Genomic DNA, 21,103 nt, shown 5'->3' with positions numbered 1-21,103 from the left:
GAAGCAACAAGAGCACTGGAAAGAATGCAGAGTCACCGTCCCAAAAAACGAGAGCCAGAAGGAAGAGCTGTAACGTGCAAGACTGTGTGAGATGATGAGAAGCAAGGCAAGTGCGATGGGGCCGCAGCTCGCTGGGATTGAGAGTTGATTGCCTTTGGCCGTGTGATTTGCCTGCTCTTATAAAAATGATGACATTTACCTGTGCATTTAGCCTCTTTCCTGCTGCCCATCTATGTTAGCTAGCATGTGTCCTGTGCTTTGAAAATAATGTCAAGGAACTTTAAGGGTTTTTTGTTTTTCTCTTCTCCATCTCCTTAGTGAGCTTTGTTTTGATATGTGTGTTCAAAGCCTTTAGATTTCATAACACCTCTTTTAGGGAAAATTGCATAAAGTTAATGTATTCATCACTTTCTTACTCTATGCTTAGCACTGAATAGGAAATAAGTGAAGTCGTAAATCTGTTCCTTGCCCTAGAGAAACTTGCTCTCTAGTTGAGAAAATAAGAAAAATGCTTGAAAGATCAAAACATAAAAAGTAGCTTAAAATGAATATCATTAAACTATCCTGACATTCATAATACATTAAATGTTTTAAGTAGACTTCAGATTTCCAACTTTAAATGTATACTTTCTTTTGTTGAAGATGTTTTACCTAAGACTTTCTAAGATTTACAATAATCTTTTCTCTTACTCTTAGTTAATTCCAGTCAACTGTTCGACATTTGGTTATTCTATTGAAATGTCTACTAGTGTTTTATGTGTTAAAATGTTAAGATGATCTCTAGAGAAAGGGTCTGTTCAGTTGTTTGACATTCATTTTATAAATAAATTCAGACCAGAGTAGTTTTTAATATATGTAAAATGCATAGCTTATTTACCATATGCCAGAAATTCATTATTTCATATATTACTATGCGCCATAAGTTAGAAACATCAATTTATTTTCATATTCATTTAGTTTTTAATCAACCCCAATATTTACTGAACAATTACTTTGAGAAAGTTTCAAATAGTTGATGGAAAACTGGAATTACTTTTAATTTAAATTAAATTAAAAGCTGCTTTTAATGTTTAAAAAAAACATTTTGAAGCCCCCTTTTTATGCACTTCACATTTTAGTTTGGGGAGGCAGAAAATATTCCAGATAACTAAGTAAAATATGAATAATAGTAGATGCCAATTCGCCCTAAGGAGAAAAATGAAGCAGTAAAGGACCTTCGTACTTCAAATATAACGGTCAAGGGAATCTTCGCTGAGACGATGACATTGAATCAAGCACTGTAGGAGATGAGGGACAAGGGGTGATCTAGGAGACTCTTTTAGGCAGAGGGGAGAGCAAGTGCAAACACCTTGGTGAGTCTAGACTGTAGATGACATGTTCGAGGTACAGGGAGGAGGCCATTGTGACTGAGTAGCAGCAAAATCTCGAGGGAAGTCAAACAAGGCTTCAAGGACAGAGTATACAAGGCCTAAGAACCCACTCAGGAATTGTCAGGGCAGTTACTGGAGAATGTTCCGGGATCCCTCGGATCCCCCTGTGGGAAAGGGGAGCTGGTAGTATTATGGTTCTGCGTTGGGCTGCTCACGGCAAGGTCAGCAATTCAGAATCACCAGCTGTTCCGAGGGAGAACCATGGGGCTTTCTACTCTCATAAAGAGTTACAGTCTCAGACTCACTGGGGACGTTCTACACTGTCCTGTTGGGTCTATGAGTCAGCCTTGAGTGGATGGCAGTAAGCGAATTGTGTCTAGAAGCAGTGTTACTAATTCCAGTCTGAGATGATAATGGCTAAAGTCAAATAAATAGCAGTGGCAAAAGTGGTAAGTGGTTCACATATGTTGCAGATAGAATGGAACAAATTGCTTGACAAAATCTACACTGCAGAAAGAAAACAATTGGCCGATGAAGTAGTCATTGGAAAAGAAGGAAAAGCCTTTGAGTGAACTATTTTATTAACTCATTAGAATAATGGAGTCATTTACTAAAATGGGGACGGCTCTTGGCAGGGCAGCCTGTGGACTGGCATGAGGTTAGGGCAGGAGGGCTTAAGCTCTGGTACCCACTGGGCTACTGAGTTGAGCTATTAGCAAGCAGCTGGATATGAGTCTGGAGTTCAAAGAGAAGTTCAGCAGGACATTAACATCCAAATGCATTTATCTTTCTCGTGTTCCCCCTTTTTAATCAGGGATGAATGAATAAATATCTCAAGAGAGAAAGTCTGAGGATATATGTGGCAGCTCTCCTTTTAAATAGCACACAAAGACAGGAAGGGTGACCTGTCATCCTATCATAGCTCAAGGTCCTTTATCCCTTGTTTCCTCTTCACAACGAAATACCTAGTTGTCCTTTGGGAAAAAAGAAAAACTGTTATTTCTTTGGTGAAACATCTTATTATCCACATCAACAGAATTTAAACTTTCCATTTACCTCTTCAGTCCAGAGCTGACTTACTCCAACTATAACAAACTACAATCTAACTCGTTATGGGGCTGTCCTTTCACCACAGTTTGAATTGTACAATGATAGGAGTCATGTCTCAGTCATCTTTAGATCGTAAGCAACTAGGCTGGCCCCTTTGTACTTATTTGGTAAATATTTGTTAAAGATCATCATTCTTAATATTTACATGGTGTAATAGAAACTGATCATGGAGTTCTGTGTTTCAAAAAGATTTGCTATATTTCACAAAGCTACCAGGCTATTTTCTTTTTTTAAAATCATTTTATTGGGGGCTCTCACAACTCTTATCACAATCCATACATACATCCATAGTGTTAAGCACATTTGTACATTTGTTGCCATCATCATTCTCAAAACATTTGCCTTCTACTTGAGCCCTTAATAGCGGCTCCTCATTTGTCCTCCTCCTGCTACTGGGCTATTTTCTTCGGACCTCGTAATACAAATTTATATGCGGAATTCATGTGGAATCAATGTGTTTATATGTATAAAACAAATGTGAAATATTTTTCCTTACTATATTTTAAATGTTTACTCATTTCCTCTGTTTACTGTTCTCTTGTGAGTCTCTATTAATAATCTACTATTAATACATTAATACCTACTGTTAGTGGGTGAGGAAGTGGCATGGGGGCCACATCTGATCTCCCCTGGTTATACAGGGAAGAGGAAAATCTAGTTCTTCATTATCCCAAGAAGAATTGCCGCAAGGCACGGGGCAGACAGGCCTGCACCTTCAGCGTCCTTTTTGTAGTGCTGACACCAACCATTGCTCCCCCTGCACTGTTTTTCTGCTAGGTTCGATTATCCACTGCAGTGGACACACATAACTCACAGACAATACTCAAGGTGACGGGGGTTTCACAGACAATGCTCAAGGTGACGGGGGGTTATTAGAGAAGTCAACAATTTACCACAAAGCAGGATAAAAAAACACACACACACAAAAAGACAGCTTTTTGTTCACAATAGCACCTCTTCTCAGCCAGGTCTGATTCAGGTCCTTAGTCTCTCCGCCATGTGATCCCTCAACTCTCCCTCTGGGGTCAAGAAACCATCCTGCCATCCACCTCACCATCTCATGGCCTCAGTGGCACCGCCCCTCGGCTCTGGTTCAGCGTGGCTTCTGTGCTCTGGTGCCTTCTCACTTCTGGCTCTACAGGAATGCTTCCTGACGGTGCTTCTCTGGTGGTCTCATGGATTTTCTCTTCCTGCTTCTGAAATGCTCCCTTCTTATACCCACAGAGCCCCCCATCTATTAGTGTGTCACGTACCCTGCTTGCATGGCTCCACCCAGTCACTTGGTGGAAGTTACAGAAATGAACCATTTCAAGAAATTTCACCCCACCACACTAGGGTATTGCTACCTGTGGAAGGTTAATATCAGCCCCTATTTGCCATTTGAAATGAAGTACATATGGTGTCTTGGGTTTTTGTTTTTTTTTAAGATATTTTATCTTAAAATAACAGATTACATTTATCAGTACTTTCAAGGTTTTTAAATGGGAATATTCATAACATAGACTTGGTCTTGAGTGTTGTAAACACAAGACTAGGATCCATGGTGGCTCTTTAATTAAGCGCTCACCTATTAGCCAAAAGGTCAGTGATTCAATCCCCCAGTCACTGCATGGCAGAAAGCTGTGGCAGTCTGCTTCCCTGAAGATTATAGCTGTGGAAACCCCGCAGGGAAGTTGTTGCCTGCCCTTTAAGGCTGCAAGGAGTGGGAATCAACTCAACTGCATTGGATTTAGATTATTTACTGACCTTTGAAGAATCATTTTTCTTCCAGTAATTAAGAAAAGCTGTCATCGTCACTTTATCTTGAAGGAGATCGTGAATCTTCAGTTTTAATATGGGCTTAAATTTCCCAGGTATACGTTAAGGAGTTCATTATTCTTATCTCTGCCAATTTCCTAATTTACAAATGAGCTGAAGCAATTAATCCCCGCAAGTTGCCTGTATTAATTATGGTCTTAGGGTGGTTTTCCTTGCAGTTCTATAATTCTTTCTGTCACATTTTCACTGTGTTTACTATCTCAGCTTGATGCTCATTGACATGCTGATTCCTGTGGTAGCACACTAGATAGATTTACTCATCCGGAGGAGTGAGTAGAAAGAGGTCACCCCTTGTAATCACACTGGCATTTCGAGTGTGTCTGGGCCATATATCTCCTTTTAATTTAATCTCTGAAAAATGCACAGGGATTTCTGCAGCTAAGTTGTGCCAATCGATAAAATTTATAATCAAGGCTATCTAATCTCTAAGCCTAATATAAAACTTGACAAATATTGATTACAAGTGAAGGGTCTGCAAGCTGTTAGTCATGCAGGAAAGCAGGGAATAAATGGTGGCTTCAGAACAGGAAATGGACAAATGATCATCCAATTAGTCTTTTTTGTTCTCCTGAAGTCCCAGTGTGTTACCATCCTCCTGCATTTTATCAAACCTACAGGTGTGTTCGTACTTGTGATCAGCTGTGGAACGTTTTTACTGTATAACTTAGAAGTTTCCCTTTCTGCAGTTATGAGATTAGAGAATGAATATGTCTGTTGAATACATTTCCAGATGGAATAAAAGGAAAGGAAAGTTTGTGTATGAAAAGCATAATCCTCATAAGGAATAAAATGATCAGCACATACCTGGGTCATTGTTCTAGTGTAATTCTTTGTTTTGTTTGGATGAGCACTATCTGTTATAAGGTTGTCTCACTTAAATTGAGCTCTTTAACATTGCATAAATGAGCATACTTTATGATAAGTTTCTCACTATTAAATTGACTGGTTGGTTCATTGAAGACTGAATGCAAAATATTTACAAGGTGCTATGCAATTGAGAAAAGCATTTATCTATTTCTGTATCTACACAGTGTTATGCAATTTGAACAAGTATATTTTGGCTGACAGTTCTATCCTGTCAAGTGTAAAGAAATTTAGATTATATTCCAGAATGTGTGCTTCTTGTTTTTGAGTGCCATTAAGTTGACTCCAACCGAGAGCAACTCCCAGTGATCCAGTTAAAGTTAGAGACAGCAGATTGTCAGCCTTTTTCTTTCGGAACCGTTGGGTGGATTTGAACCACCAACCTTTCAGTTAGCAGCTGGTACTTACCTGTTGTGTCATCAGTGTCCTTCCAGGTAATATTAGTAATAAAGAAAGGAAAATATTATAATAAGTGATAAAGAGTTGTGATGCAGTGGAGTACTGTCTAATTCCTCTATATTATAACAGAATAAATTATTTGATGTATCTTGGAGAAGTACTGTTATTATTAACTGTGAATTTAATTCATTAACTCTGTGGAAGCATAATAAAATACACTTGCAATCAAATAACTTAGAGAAAGTGAAAACAAATACATTAATTTAAAATCACATATATGTGTTTTGTAAAACATGTGATATTATATATGTTTGGCATATATTAAACACTAAATACCACTGTCTCTCAGCACCACCTATTAAAAAGGATATAAAAACTGTAGAGTACCACTTTATAGAGAGATCTCTGGCCTAACACAACATGAAAGTACCATAGGAAGAGACTGGAAATAAAGGGTATATCAAAGTGCTGAGTGACAGCGAACCATAAAATCAAAATGAAGTATGGCATCGGAGGGGCTTCAAAAAGTTTGTTAAAGAAATCTTTTAATTCCATTGTTCATGAGCTTCTTAAAGCCTTGCTTACTGTTCTGTAATGGTGGACTAGAGCTTCCAATGCCCTGCCTGGCTCACATAGCTGCTGGTGGAGTGGCTGTTTGCTGATTTAGGCTGGCCTTGACTGTTTCTATAGAAAAACAGCGTTCTCAGAGGGAGATTGGGGACTAGACCACTGCCACTTTCACCTCATTCTGTGTACCAAAACAGATCTCAAGACACACTTACAATCAGATCTTTGGTGTCAAAAACTGCAAAGGCACCTGGGAAATGGTGTAGCTTCAAGAAAGGGTGAGGCTATGGAGCTCTCGTGAACTACTACAGAGGAAAATTGGGTTCTTAGATTCTGTTTTCATTAATTCTAGAGCCTAGATTATATATTTTTAAAACTCCTTTCTATGTTGCTCCAGAAATGAAACTTTGCAATCACATGCTATATAGGCCAGCAACTGTATTTGGCATGCAAAATATTTACCTTATTTTCCAGAAAACCTAAGAAGGAAGTAATTTATCTTCTTTTAAGGGATAAAGAAGGTATTGAAAATCCCCTCAAGAGTTTTGTCATTGCTACAAATGGCTCATATGTAGTCTCCATATCTTTAGACTGCATAATATGAAGCCATGTTTTCCATTTTCATTTTTGATACTTTTATGCATGTGCGATTATGCTGTTGCTTAAAATTTTATGTAAAATAAACTTGGGTTTGGGGGTACAATATTAGAAATAGATTATTCGGTTTGCATTTCTTCTGTAAATTAACAGTTTCCTTTTTTCCATTTTAAGTATATTCCAAGCAAAGACAGTTACACATAGGAATGATATAAGATTTAAACGATCAGAAATGCATTTAAGTGGATCCACTGATTGTAAATTTAGGTTTCTTCCAACCTAGTTTAATATCACAGTTAAAAATGTAGGTGACAAATGAAAGGATACTAAAATTTCAATGGCCTCCCTTTTGAGAATTCTTTTCTCATCATAAGGTAATCAGTAAGGTTTATCTATAGAACATGAGATACCTTTGTCTTCGCACACATGCATAGTATGTCACTTGGGTAGTATTCTTAAAGATTAAATGATCTCCCCTTGGAATGACTACAGTGAGGGTCCAAATGTTAATTTTATTAGCAATTCCTGATGAACTTCAGTAAGACCCTTGAGAGCAGACAATGCTTGCTTTCATTGAATTTGGTGATGCACTTAGTTTGGTTGTGGTGAAGCTGGTAAATGTCACTCAACTCTGCAGGAGAGCTGAGTAAGCCATGCGCCCCTGCCACTGCATGTCCCTCAGGCCAAGCATGTCAGTTCAGCAGCAACCCCTGGCCAAAAGAGCTGAGGGTGGTCTTGGATTATTCCTGACCCCGAGGCTCCCTCGTGTAGCAGCACTGATCAAGTCATCTCACCAACCCATCATTAACTCAGTTTGACTCATGGGACCAGAGAGGAAATCTATTTGGCAAGACTAATGAGGCTATAACATTGAAAAGATGTACAGTATAAAAGCGTGATTATTCTTAGTCTTTGCCATGAGGAAAAGAATCCATATATAAAAATCTAAAGGAAAAGGGCTAGATCTTTCCAAAGAAATTGAAGTAACTGGGTTGGGATTTTCTTTAATCCTCACTTCATTTTCTTTTGTTTGTGTTTTTTTCCTCTTCTAAGATGTCACACTGTTTTCTTTTTATTTCTTAATTCACCTTCATTTGGAATTTTGTTCTCAATTCATTTTGATTTCAACATTAACAAATATATTGTCGGGCAGTCAGACAATTCACCGCCCTCCCATTTGTTTAGATAAGTGGAATGGAAACTGCTTTGCAGTCAGCTTTGTGGCTTTCTGATGAAAAGGTAGCAGCAGCACCAAGCTCCTGTCATGCTTCAGTGTTCTCAGTTTGTGTGCATCTTTGACAAGATCTTCCTTTTTTTCCTTGGCACGAGCTTTGGGACATCTTCTATTTTTCTCTGACTGACAGCTGGATAATAAGATTTATCATTAAAAACTAATTCTAGGGAAATGTGATCTCTGCCCTCGATTCTCTGATAGCTGCTGAAGCTTCTGTTTTCACCATCTTTCAGGCAAGTAGAAATTATCTCTACAAAAGGACGTGGATATTGACCTGTCATGTACACGTTGTTTAGCAAGCACCGTCCCCCTCAAAATTGAATTCCCTTTATCTGTTATCGAGAACTGCTTATTAAATAGTCCTGCTGTCAAGAAGTGACCGGAAGCCAACAGGTCTTACCCGCACGTTGCCTTTGCTTTCAAGTTCATTAAGTAGTCCTTCCTTTTCTGCTATCAATTGGGTCAAATATTTGATACACAAATTATTACAGGCATAAATTCCCGAGAGGTTAGAATATAAACTAGGGTAGTGATGCGTATGTTTTTATCTTCTAATTATACATATAATATTGGCCAAACATTTAATAGTTAACTTTTCTGCCATTCCTTTTATTTCCACCTGATTTCATGTAGACTTTCATGCCGTATACTTAGGAAATAGGTGAAGAGCAAAAGGGAAAGGGGAATGGGAAAAGTTAGTAAACTGACCGATCACACTTCTTATAATATTTTTTTTAATTTAGTAGGTAAGTATTTTCTTGAGGCTTGTTATAAATAAGTGAACAAAGGAGAGATTTTTGTCTAATTGCTTGTGCATCTATTTTCCCAAACCCATTGCCTCCAAATTGATTCTAACTCATAGTGGTTCTACCTCGGTTTACAAGGCCCTCCTCGATAATCACGGGGTAGGTATCCTTGCCTTCCTCCCTCAGAAGGCCTGATGAGTTTGAACTGCCTGTTCTGCATTAGCAGTCCAGCATGTAGCAGTGCCACCGGGTGGGGGCAGATGCTGGGGCGCTTATACAGTGTTGATGCAGGAGTTGACATTCATCAGGTAAAGGGCAGAGTGAACAAAGGATTGGAATCCCATTCTTCCCATATTTCATAATATTACTGCTGTTCTCAATCTTATAGTTCAAATTTAGAAGATATGTTTGTTTGGTTTTTTAGTTTCTCTGCAGATGCCCTCAGGCCCCACATTTCATAGATCTCACCCATGTGAAATACCAGAGAGGAGGCGAGTTACATGGGTGTTTGCTGAACAAGCCAATTAAAAATAAGGAGAAGGATCTGATGAAGTTGGACTCTGTGGTCTTCCTTCCTTCCTTCCTTCCTGCTTGCCTTCTTTCCCGCCTGCCTGCCTGCCTGCCTTCCTACCTTCCTTCCTTTCTTTCAACTATTTTAACCTAGTTGTTCCTGATTAAACTAATTTCCAGGGGGAAAAATGAGCTGAAATCAGGGGCTCAAATGGAAAGTGGGTGTCGTAAGAATGATGAAGTCAACATATGTACTAAAGTGCTGGACACAGATGACGTATGTACAGATTGTGATGAGTTGTATGAGCCCCTAATAAGAGGATTATTTTTTTAATGAAATAAATAGAAAGGATTGTGTAATCATAAAAAAAAAAAAGCTAATTTCCCAACAGAAGTTATCAACACTGACTCTCTTGGCTTTAGAAAGTAAAGAAATCAAACTTATGGAATCAAGCACTGAATTTTTCACATGGCCACCCGCCTCCATGGACTTCTCACCACTTTCCCTTCTGTGGTTCTGTTGCCTCCTCCCTGGGAGATCTTTTGTGAAGCCTGGGCTCTTCGGTTTCACCAATGTCAAAAGTATTCTGAACAAAGATTCGAACATCAGCTCTCCACACAAGGCCCGCTTATTGCTTTCACAAACACTTTTATCTTCCTCCAAAGTCTACTCTCATGAGACGTAATCTTTTAACATTTTGCTTAAAAAGATTAAAACCATTAGCTCTTTCTTTTACCCATAAAAATGATATTGAGCTTTTACTTCTTGATGATCCAAGTATGTGTTTTAGTTTTTCAGTCCCAGTTTAAGGCATATAGCATGAATCCAAACATGTAATACTATAGGAAACCAAGACCTGGCGCATAGCACTAGGCAAGTTGTTTTGCTGTTCTGAGCCTTTCAAATTAAAAAAATATATGTTTTTTTTTAAATTTAACTAAGTGGCATAAAGGAAGCCCAATTCTAGGATCTGAGGCAATCAAAGATGACCTCTAGTGATTTATTGACTCTCTTTTGTGAATAGTCAGCTAAAACTCCCTTAAATGCATTCTCTTTCATCCATTAAATGAAACTTAGAAGAAATTATACTAGACTCTAGAACCATAGGTTCTCAAACTTGCATAACCTACTGCCCCTTCTTAAAAAAACAAACAGACAAAAAAAACCCAACTCGCTTGCCCCTGGCGATTATTATTGTTACTATTACTATAGTCCAGAACACAAGGCAAAATGTAGGTAGCTTCTCTTGCAGACTCTGGGTCATGCCAGCATCACACTCTTACCTCCTCACCACAGCCGCCTTGTGTGGGAAACACGAGGCTGGATTCTATCTGCTCTCTGCGTCTGTAGGACAACTTTTTTTAAAAATCATTTTATTAGGGGCTCATACAACTCTTATCACAATCCATGCATACATCAATTGTGTCCAGCACATCCATACATATGTTGTCATCATCATTCTCAAAACACCTGCTTGCTACTTGATCCCTTGGTATCAGCTTCCCATTTTCCCCTCCTTCCTCGCTACCCCTCCCCCTTGAACCTTTGATAATTAATAAATTATTAGTATTTGTCATATTTTACACATTCCTATGTCTCCCTCACCCACTTCTCTTCTGTCCGTCCCCCAGGGAGGATGTTATATGTAGACCTTGTAATCTGTTCCACCTTTCCCCCTCACCTTCCCTTTCCGCCCCCCTCACCACTGTCCCTGAGGGGTTCATCTTTCCTGAATTCCCTGTATTTCCAGCTCCTATCTGTGCCAGTGTACATCCTCCAGTCCAGCTGGATATGTAAGGTAGAATTGGAATCATGATAGTGGGCGGGGGAAAGCATTCAAGAACTAGAGGAACATTATATATTTCATCATTGCTATGCTGCACCCTGATTGGCTTGTTTCCTCCCCGCACCCCTTCTGCAAGGGTATGCCCAATTTCCCACAGATGGGCCCTGGGTTCCCACTCCACACTCCCCCTCATTCACAATGATATGATTTTTTTTGGAGGGGGGTCTCTTTGATGCCTGATACCTGATCCCTTTGACGCCTTGTGATTTCACAGGCTGGTGTGCTTCTTCCATGTGGGCTTTGTTGTTTCTCAGTTAGATGGCCCCTTATTTATCTTCCAGCTGATAGGACCCCAGATTCTATATACTTTGACAGCCATGCATCGTCAGCTTTCTTTACAGCATTTGCCTATGCACCCACTTTGTCTTCAGCATTCGTGTAGGGGTAGGTTGGTGTGCTTCCTGCATGTGGACTTTATTGTTTCTTAGCTAGATGGCCACCTGTTTATCTTCAAGCCTTTAAGATCCCAGATGCTATATCTTTTGATAACCGGGCACCATCAACTTTCTTCACCACTTTTGCTTATGCACCCACTTTGTCCTCAGCGATCAAGTCAGGACAGGCCGATGTGCTTCTTCCATGTGGATTTTGTTGTCTCTCAGCTAGATGACTGCTTGTTTATCTTCAGGTCTTTAAGACTTCAGGTATTATATCTTTTGGTAACCAGTCACCATCAGCTTTCTTCACCACATTTGCTTGTGCACCCATTGTCTTCAGTGATCATGCCAGTTTGAGCATCTCAAACTGCTGAATTGTTAGAACAAAGTGTTCTTGTGTTGAGGGAGTACTTGTGCAGGGGTCCACTGTCCATCTGTTTTCTTAATACTCAACCTTTAAATATATGTACATAGATCTATTTCCCCCTCATTGTCTATAAATATATTTACATCTTTATATGCTTGTGTTTAAATCTCTATGACTACCCTTTGCCTCCTAGTTCTTTCCTCTATTTCTTTGCACTTTCCTCCTGTGTAGGACAGCTTTAAACATCTGTCCTTCAGGCCTTCTCACCCTTGTCTCTGTTTTTCCTTCCCATCATTCTGCTCTTTGTCTCCCACTCTACTCCTTTCCTCCCTCTCTGTCCATTCTTCCTCCCTTTCCCTATCTTTCCTCTTGTTATCTCTCTATCTTTTAAAGGATAAGAGTCTTCCATAGCCTGGCTGAGATTGATCATTGTTTAGCCTCAGATTGATTTAGGCCAATTAGACCTTTGTCTCAAAAGAAAGGCCTGGCTGGCAGTCTCCTTCTGAAACTTCAGCCAATGGAAGCTATGGAGAGCATGCCCAGCTTGACACATATTGGGGTCATTATGAATCAGAGTGAGTTCAGTGGTAACCATTTTTTCTCGCACAATATATTTTGAGTTATCTAAAACCGAGTCATTTCAAACATTATTTTGCACACTTTGCCTACTAGATTAACTTTTCTAGTTGATCATTGTGGCCATATTTCCTGGTATACTATCTGTGCAATAACACCAACAATCAATAGATGGTGTTGAATTACTAAAGGATGCTGATCTTAGAACTGTGGCTTTATTTAGGAGCACCGTACTTTTCTTATTCTGTCAGTCTGGACACTTTCACTAGATCCATTTACGTATCTCAAATTTAGATAGCTACCAACCCTTTTCATTATTCTTCCAGCTCAGTAGCATCTCTCCTGCTTTGATGCCACGCTTCTTGCTTGCCCATTGTTCTCCCCCAACTCGTTGCAATCTGTGATGTCTGAATCTGCATTGTCTCCATATTTCAATCCATTTCAGTGCAATTGTCAAAATTTTAAAATCAGCACTTTGATTTTGTGGGAAATTAGCATAACAGAGGTGCTTATAGCCTATTAGATAAGTTCAAACTCTTACCAGGTCATCTATTCTTTTCTAGTATTTACCCAACCATATATTCTGCATTAACCTCCAGCAGATACTTGTGCAGCAGTCAAACAGGATTACAATTTTTCCAACCCACTTCTTCATTTTATATTATCTTGTTTTTTCTGTATTTTCACCATTCACCCAAACTATACATATAGATATTACCTTTATTCATTGAGACATAACACAAATCTCTATTTTCCAGAATGAAGTTATTTCCCTCTTTTGGATTTTTACATTTTATTCCATTCACATGTCACATAATAGGTGGTCTTGCACTATTTTTTTTATTTTAGTACTATCTGAGGTTGAAAAAATATGGCGAGCTCTTGTTGTCCAGCATTGTTTTCCATCACCTTAGTATAGTATATTTTATATAACAGACAATCTGTTTTTAATTCATAAGAAATGGAAGAAAACACACCTGGTGTTTTTTCTGATTTCTTAATGAGACATTTTTATTCACCTAGTCTAAGTATTGAGAATTCTTACTTTTTAATTTTAAATGGTTTGAGAGTAAAACATGGCCTTTAGTGAACATGGCCAGTAAACTATAGCTGGTGGCTACTCATAGGCACCAAAAAATCATAGTCTATCCAAGAATTCTTAGGCTAATCCTAGCTATTACTGCCTGGTAGGTTGGTTGACAGTGGGGCTGGAGTCTGTTCTTAGTATTCTGATTGGACTGAGCTACACATATCTTATCATCTTACTACTTTCCCTAGTGGGTGAAGAAGTTTTTAAAAAATAAATAATAGGAAAACCACATCTTCTTTCCAGCCTACCAATAGTGCTGAAGTAACAGATTGAAACAACAAACAAACAAAAAAGTTATAAAACAGATAAGATATTGTGAGCAGCCCAAAGATTGTTATACATTTAAAACCCAAGCATCAGATTCTACAGATAGTGGTGTGTATGTCGGGGGCAGGCAGAATTTAATAGTTTTGAGGTTTTCAATGAAATGGTCATCAATATATTTTAGACCACACATTAAATACATTGAACTGGAATCCCAATTTTGACTTGTCATCTGTGTACTGCGCTAGTTATTGCTCATAGAATAAAACAATACTATAAATGAAAGAAATACTAAAACATATATTAAGCATTATCATTGTTTTCCTTATTTCCTTCTGATTTTCATTTAGCAAGAGCATTAAACTGTTTCCTTAGTGAGTTAAGGGGTGGCAGTAGTGAGACCCTCGTCTGTGCCTTGACTTCATTCTTTTCACTTAAATCTTTATACTGTGGTGGTATATTGGTTCCTTTGCTTTGTGAATGTTGTCACAAAATAACTCATTATGTAATTTTTTATTAAATATAATGTTAAAGTTGCTTTGCGTGAGGAGAGATTGCACTTCAGATAGATGCATGCGACTCCTCTCTGTGCAGTGGTGATAGATGCCTCCACTCTTTGTTGTGGCTACCTCTCCCAGTATTTTCCAGTTAAGTGGACATTCACCTCCCAGTTTGGTTTGGGTGACAGAGATTATAGACTGCCAAACCTGCGTGTTTCCTGATGAAAGGCAGAAAAACACTAAGAAGGAAAGAGGACTGTGTGAACTCCCCATGTGTTCCTAAAATTCTTTTCATATTTTTTCTTTGCTTTGATGAACAACATCATTATGAAATAATAAATGGTAATTAATATCTGTATCACTTTTTGCAAATGACAGTTTAGTACCACAATTAGAGTAATTAGTGTACAGCATAGCTGGGTGACATGACAAATCATAGAGCAGAACATGTTGACTCTTATCCATTTTGATGTATTAGCTAATTCCCTGGCTCAGAAAGGACAAAAGAAAAGACAGAGGGAGGTGGACAATAACAATGGCAACGATAGAGGCTGTGGCCCTGTTTTCAGGCTTTTGTTTTCTCACCAAGTGCCTGTGAATTTTTGACATCTTACATTATATTTCTTTCTCTTGGTAAATTGCTGTCTCTAATTGAATCGTTTAAGGATAGTCTCATCATTAAAAAAAACAACATGAGACTGGAAGTACAGGTTTCCATGTTTTGCTTGGTTTGCATATTCTCACTGTTTTACTTTTCCATGATTATTCATGGTGAAGGTGACTGATGTCTGAATTTCTTTATTTTTCAGAACCTATGCGAACCCCAAAGACCTTAAAGATTGCTGAGATACAGGCAAGACGCATTGCTGTGGACTGGGAATCCTTGGGCTACAACATCACTCGTTGCCACACTTTCAATGTCACAATCTGCTACCATTATTTCCGTGGTCACAATGAAAGCAAGGCCGACTGTTTGGACATGGACCCCAAAGCCCCTCAGCATGTTGTGAGCCATCTGCCACCTTATACTAACGTCAGCCTCAAGATGATTCTAACTAATCCAGAAGGGAGGAAGGAGAGTGAGGAGACAATTATTCAAACGGATGAAGATGGTAAGCTCATACTTGCTCTTGAAAAGAGAGAATTATGTAATTGCTTAAATTTCACCTATATTAGCAGTTCCTGATCTGAGTCCTGAAATCTGAGGTGAGCGTTGAAAAGACTTTGCCTTTAATAAAATTGCTTGCTTATTTTCAAAGAAGCATCCAAATACTAAATCAAATGTAGTCCACTTGACTTCTCTTTTTAGATACATTTTTGTTGAAGTAGGAACTTTAATAAAATGAGAATATTTTTATTAAAATTGCAAAAATAAGTTTCATTATTCATGACACTATTTCAAGTACATATTGTAAAATGCACTTGATCTTTTAAGTAGTTTTTTCCCCCCATAGAGCTGTACTATCTGCTTTCATTTTCCATAAATTCAAAATCAATATCATCATTTATACATCTTATTTTATTTAAAAAGTTATTAGCATCCAAGTAGTTATACGGCACTTTATCTACTTGTGTGTTCTACTTCTGAATTAAGTATTAAAAAGAAATATGTATATTAATATAATACACACACTGTTCCGAACAATATATGATCAATGTAAATCAGAATACATTTTCTGATCAATAAAAAAGTTTTGGAATACTTTAATATAGCCCAAGTGAAGACGATGCCTGGTGTTACATTCCCAATTGGACACTTTTGACCTAGTTTGTAGCTAGACCATGGTAACCTGGTCCATGAGCTTTAGCCTACTGGACCTTTCGACTCTGTTCTTTCAAGGTGTACAGCATCCTTCATAGGCCACAACAGAAGGACTAAATGTGGAAATCCCACTAATTGAACTGGGTTTTACTTCAAAGTCACCTGCATCCCTTGGGATTAAGGCTGAGACTCCCTAGTGTGAAAGCAGGTGACTGCTATCACGAGGGTAAAGAGCTGGCAATCATTGGTTTGGTTCAGAACTCTTGCTTTGAGTGTGCCCGGTGAATGGTGAGCTGGGAATACTGTATACTCATTATTTTAAGGCCTTCCTTGCTTCATTGTAACATGTATTAATCTTGTGTATGTGGTTTCCCATTATCAATAAATATTATTAAAAGGTTTACCCAATCAACGACACCCTGTCTCCCCCCCACAAATGTACTGGATATTATACAAAAACTCTTTAAGTGATGATAATATTCTTATAGTGATGATGGGGTAATGCACTCTTGGTGTAAGATATTTCATTTAATTTTTTTTTGATTAATGAAAACATCTAATTTTTTAGAATATAAATATATATATATAAAGTGTGCTATAAAATGAGCTGAGACAAAGCTGGACAGGAAGTCCTACCCCTGTAACCTTGGCAAATCTTTTTATCTCTCTTGCTCTCTGTTTCTCATCTCTTAAGAGAGGGTTTAAACTAGATGATCTCTCAAGTTCCATCTCTTTCTGAAATTCTTTCTACTTAAATAGCTTAACAGCATGGCTACATTTTTATTTGTGTTTACGAAACAGGATGTCTTTTATACCCAAGCATTGGCAACTCCCTTCAAGGTCTGAGCTTTAGAGTGAGATCTATAGTTTGTGCCTACCAAGGATGACATTGCCATGAAATGATTAATGTGCCATAGCTTCTCCAACTGCTTTCTATTGTTTCAAGCCACCCCCCTCTGAAAAACGGAAATGATTTTCGTTAGTATTGACATTACGATTAAGGAAAAGAGAGCATTCTTTAACCTCCCCTAGTTCAATATTTGTAGGGAACAATTATTGTAGTCCTACAACGGACCTTCTTAAACTTTTTCCACGTGTGACCCCCCCCCCTTTTTGTGACCCCCTTTTATAACACAGGCAAGCACTACCAGAAACACCTTGGATTCGTTATGTGTTTAATGTTGAGTTATTTTTTGGTCATTTCATGTTCAGAAATCTTTTACTGTTGCCCAATTTTTTTGAGACCCCCAAATTCAGTTACGTGACTCCATATGTGAGATCATGACTCACGGTGGAAGAAGCTTTGTAATCGAAAGCTGACATAGACTTACTTTCATATTCCTAAATTTTCAGAATTTAAGCTTTACACTTACTCATAACAGATCCATTGCTGTTTTGAGATAACACTTTTCAGCTGATGTTTTTGAACTTGTTTTTGAACTAACTCATGACTGAAGCGGCAACTGTATTTTAGTTTTAAAACTTTCCCTATCGTATATATGAGGAAGAGCCCTGGTGGCCTAGGGATTATGGATGCATTTGGCCACACAGTTCAGGAGTTTGAAACCACCAGCTATGCCACAGAAGAAAGATGAGGCTTTCTGTTTACATTTTAAGCTTTTTTTTTAAGTCATTTTATTAGGGGCTCATTCAACTCATCACAATCCATACGTACATCAGTTGTATAAAGCACATTTGTACATTTGTTACCCTCATTATTCTTTTTTTTTAAATTACTTTATTGAGGGTTCGTTAAGCTTTTTTGATGCTATTTGATATGGTTTATTTCCCACAAACAAAAGCAAGCAGCCAGGTTTATAAAATCTTTCTCATGTTACATTCAAATTTGAAGAAGTATGTGGGGGCACATAATTCTGATTAGATGATTAATCAAAATACAAATGGCTGTACAATTTTAATTTATTCCCTAAATTGATAAAGTTCATGACTGTGCTGTTTACTTTGTCCAGAAATAGTTTTCCCAACATAAAACACCATTGCCTCTATATTTAAATATCCATATTTTTTGACATGGTAGTTTTCTTTACCCTCTGCCTTAAAATTTATATTGATTTTAATTATCATCTGATACATATTACTAAAAGTTGATAGTCCTACCACAGACTCATCTCTTCTGCAGTGAGTTTGTTTTCTCTTTTGTTGTATGCATAGACTGGATGATTGAAATATAGATATTATATGAAATATTTGCACAAGCATACTACACTTCAAACCTGCTCCTGTGAATTCAGTGTGTACATGTGATATTTGATGTGTCTTAATGTTTAAGCAGTGGGAGCAGACTATCTAAATAATAATCTCTTGCTCCAAAAATCGATGGATTGTGACAATCTGATTAAATCAGTCTTACTAAGTTATTGCTGCCCTACATACACAGAAAAGGAATAAATTATCAACCATCTAATAAAAGGGTATAATTTCATGAAAAGAATTCTGGGGAATATCCATAAATCATGAGAACGAAGCTAGAATGATTTCCCACCAGAACCCTAAGGTAGAATTTATACTTAATTTATTGCATACATTTTTTTAATGCATGGGTAGAACTTTTTTGTATAAGGTTCTGTTTCCATTTTTTATTCCAGCATTCATAAAAATCAATATTATAAAGTTAGCTCAGCAGAAAAACTTGTATTGGGAACATTTTTTGAGGTACAGAGCTATTTTTTTTTCTATAACAGATTAACTTTTTTAAAATAATCATTTTATTAGGGGCTCATACAACTCATCACAATATGTACATACGTCATCTGTGTCCAGCACTTTAGTACATATGTTGACTTCATAATTCTTACGACACCCACTTTCCACTTGAGCCCCAGATGTCAGCTCATTTTCCCCTTCCCTACCCCCTCCCCCTCCCTCCGAACCCCAGATAATTAATAATTTATTATTATTTTATCATACAGAGCTATTTTTAAATACATGTTTTATTACATTTTAACGACTGTAATGCTTATTTCACATCATCTTGCCCCTCCCTCATTTAATTGACTGCCCATTTTTCATTTTGAAAGCTGTATTTTAGAGAAATTACCTATATACTCATGAAAGTTACCTGGAACAACTCTCAAATAAATCACCAACAGGAGAACAAACAGCAGCTTTCTGTCTCTTTTCAAAGTTTTGATGTGGAAATGGGAAGTGACATTCCCTGCAAATCGGTAGGCTTCCATGATAAGGATGCTAAAAACTTCCTGTATTTACACAAATCATCAAATGATAACAGACATATAAATAAGCATCTTCTTTCTTCAAAGGTACAGTTTTGTATGTTGTTGAATCCATTTTGACTCCTAGCAGAATATGAACTGCCCATAGTTTCCTTGGCTGGAATTCTTATGGAAACCGAACACCTTGTCTTTTGTCTCATGAAGTCATGGGAGGGAGGGGTGTTCAGTGAGCAGCCAAGTACCAGGTCCCTGTAAATAATGTTATAGGGGCAAACAGCCTCATCTTTTTGGACATGCTGGTAAGTTTGAACTGCCCACCTTCTGGTGAACAGCCTAACCCATAGCACTCCTAATATAATTTGTCTATGCCCCACACCTGAACCTTTCCTCTGTGTACATGTGTGTGCTTTAAGTCACTTTTCTAGTTCTTTCTCTGGCTTCATATTATGTAACCATGTGCCCAACACTCTGTTTTCCATGCATTTCGAGCAAGTAGCTTTCCTCTCTTACAGCTATGACCGACAGGTATTTTAAGTTACTCCCACTGGTAAAGGAGAATGTATATCAAAAGAGCAAAGAAATAGAATAGTTCTAGGGAAGTTAAGCCAGTCTCCAATTTTACACCTTTAGATATAAAATTAGGCAAAATATCCCTATTTGTGTACAATTTTAAACATATTCTTCATAGTATCTTCAGGCCGATTTGTGTTGAGTGAACATACTAAGCTTTCACTATCATATTATGATACCATAAATCAACTGTTTCTCAGTATTTGGAATTTTCAACCCTGATGCCTCATCACATCGTGTTATCTGAAAATGCAAACTTGTTTTTCCCGTAATCTCCTGTGTAAGCGTGCACCCTCTGAGCAGACGAGGAACATAGATCAGAAAGCAAACTCTTGTCCGTGATGGGCTCAGCAGATGTCACAGGTTGCACAGTGGTGATGTCATGGCCTGCTGTCTTTATCAGCTGTCCAACCTGTGCCCAGACTGTGGAGCAGTGAGTGCGTGCATGCCTTTGGTTAACTCCTCCCAGAGCCCTCTGTTGAGAGATGCATGGATTCATCTCCCGAAGTTTAGTATTGGCATCTCTTTTTAGTGTGATCTCTTATCTTCATGCATTTATTATGAACATGCCAGATGATATTGGCTGTCCCAAAGGTCCTGACATCACTCATAGTCTCTTCATAGATGGAAGTACTTTGTACTCTTTTAAGATATCATTCAGAGTTTGACACTGCTAGCCACAATGAAAAGCATTTCCTTTGATCCAGTGATTTTTAATTTATTTCTCAGTGATTTTTAATTTATTTCTATCCTCACAAAATTGCCATATACTTGAAACTACATTTCTATATAAGGTCATGTGTGAAGTTCATTGAAATGTTAGATGAAGAAAAATATTAATTAAAAACCCTCCTTGCACAGTATTGGAGTTGATACTTTCAAAGGAACATGGTTTACAACAAATAAAGATAGGTAGTATGTATGTGAAGCTTTCATCTTATCCATCTTTAATATTTCCTATATTGCATTTTTTTCTATATTTTTCCAGTTACTTGAGCTAGCAATTGAATGTCTATGTAAATAAATCCCAACTGGGTATCTATGTGAAGTCTATAAAGGTAAAAGTATGCAATAGAATATTAATCTTGTTCTTTTCAGTAGAGGTGACAAACTGTCCCGCACTGCCACTGGCTGTCATGGTATATTATGCATTAGGCTGCTAACTTCAAGATCAGTAGTTCAAACCATCAACTACTCTGCTGGAAACCAAAAACCAAATCAAGCTCACGGCCATGAGTCAATGCTGATGTATAACGACTCTGTAGGACAAGGTAGAACTGCCCCTTTGAGTTTCCGAGACTATCTCTTTATAGGAGTAGAAACCCATCTTTCTCCCTCGGA

At 37.9% G+C, this 21,103-nt stretch overlaps 1 protein-coding gene across 11 annotated transcripts in view; it reads left to right on the top strand.

Annotated features, from left to right (window-relative positions):
• The window catches only part of PTPRK (protein tyrosine phosphatase receptor type K), a 640,850-nt gene that overhangs the window by 491,498 nt on the left and 128,249 nt on the right, over nt 1-21,103 (top strand). For all 11 annotated transcript variants that reach the window (XM_045294289.1, XM_004702060.4, XM_045294293.1 and 8 more), the window contains exon 8: nt 15,046-15,348. In XM_045294289.1, coding sequence (XP_045150224.1) covers nt 15,046-15,348 — 303 coding nt within the window. The remainder of the gene's footprint in view (nt 1-15,045; nt 15,349-21,103) is intronic.

Source organism: Echinops telfairi, unplaced genomic scaffold, assembly GCF_000313985.2.
Source record: "Echinops telfairi isolate 266 unplaced genomic scaffold, ASM31398v2 ScPeMD7_3533;HRSCAF=4204_0, whole genome shotgun sequence".
Lineage (NCBI taxonomy): Eukaryota > Metazoa > Chordata > Mammalia > Afrosoricida > Tenrecidae > Echinops > Echinops telfairi.
This window is presented reverse-complemented; position numbering and strand designations above follow the sequence as displayed.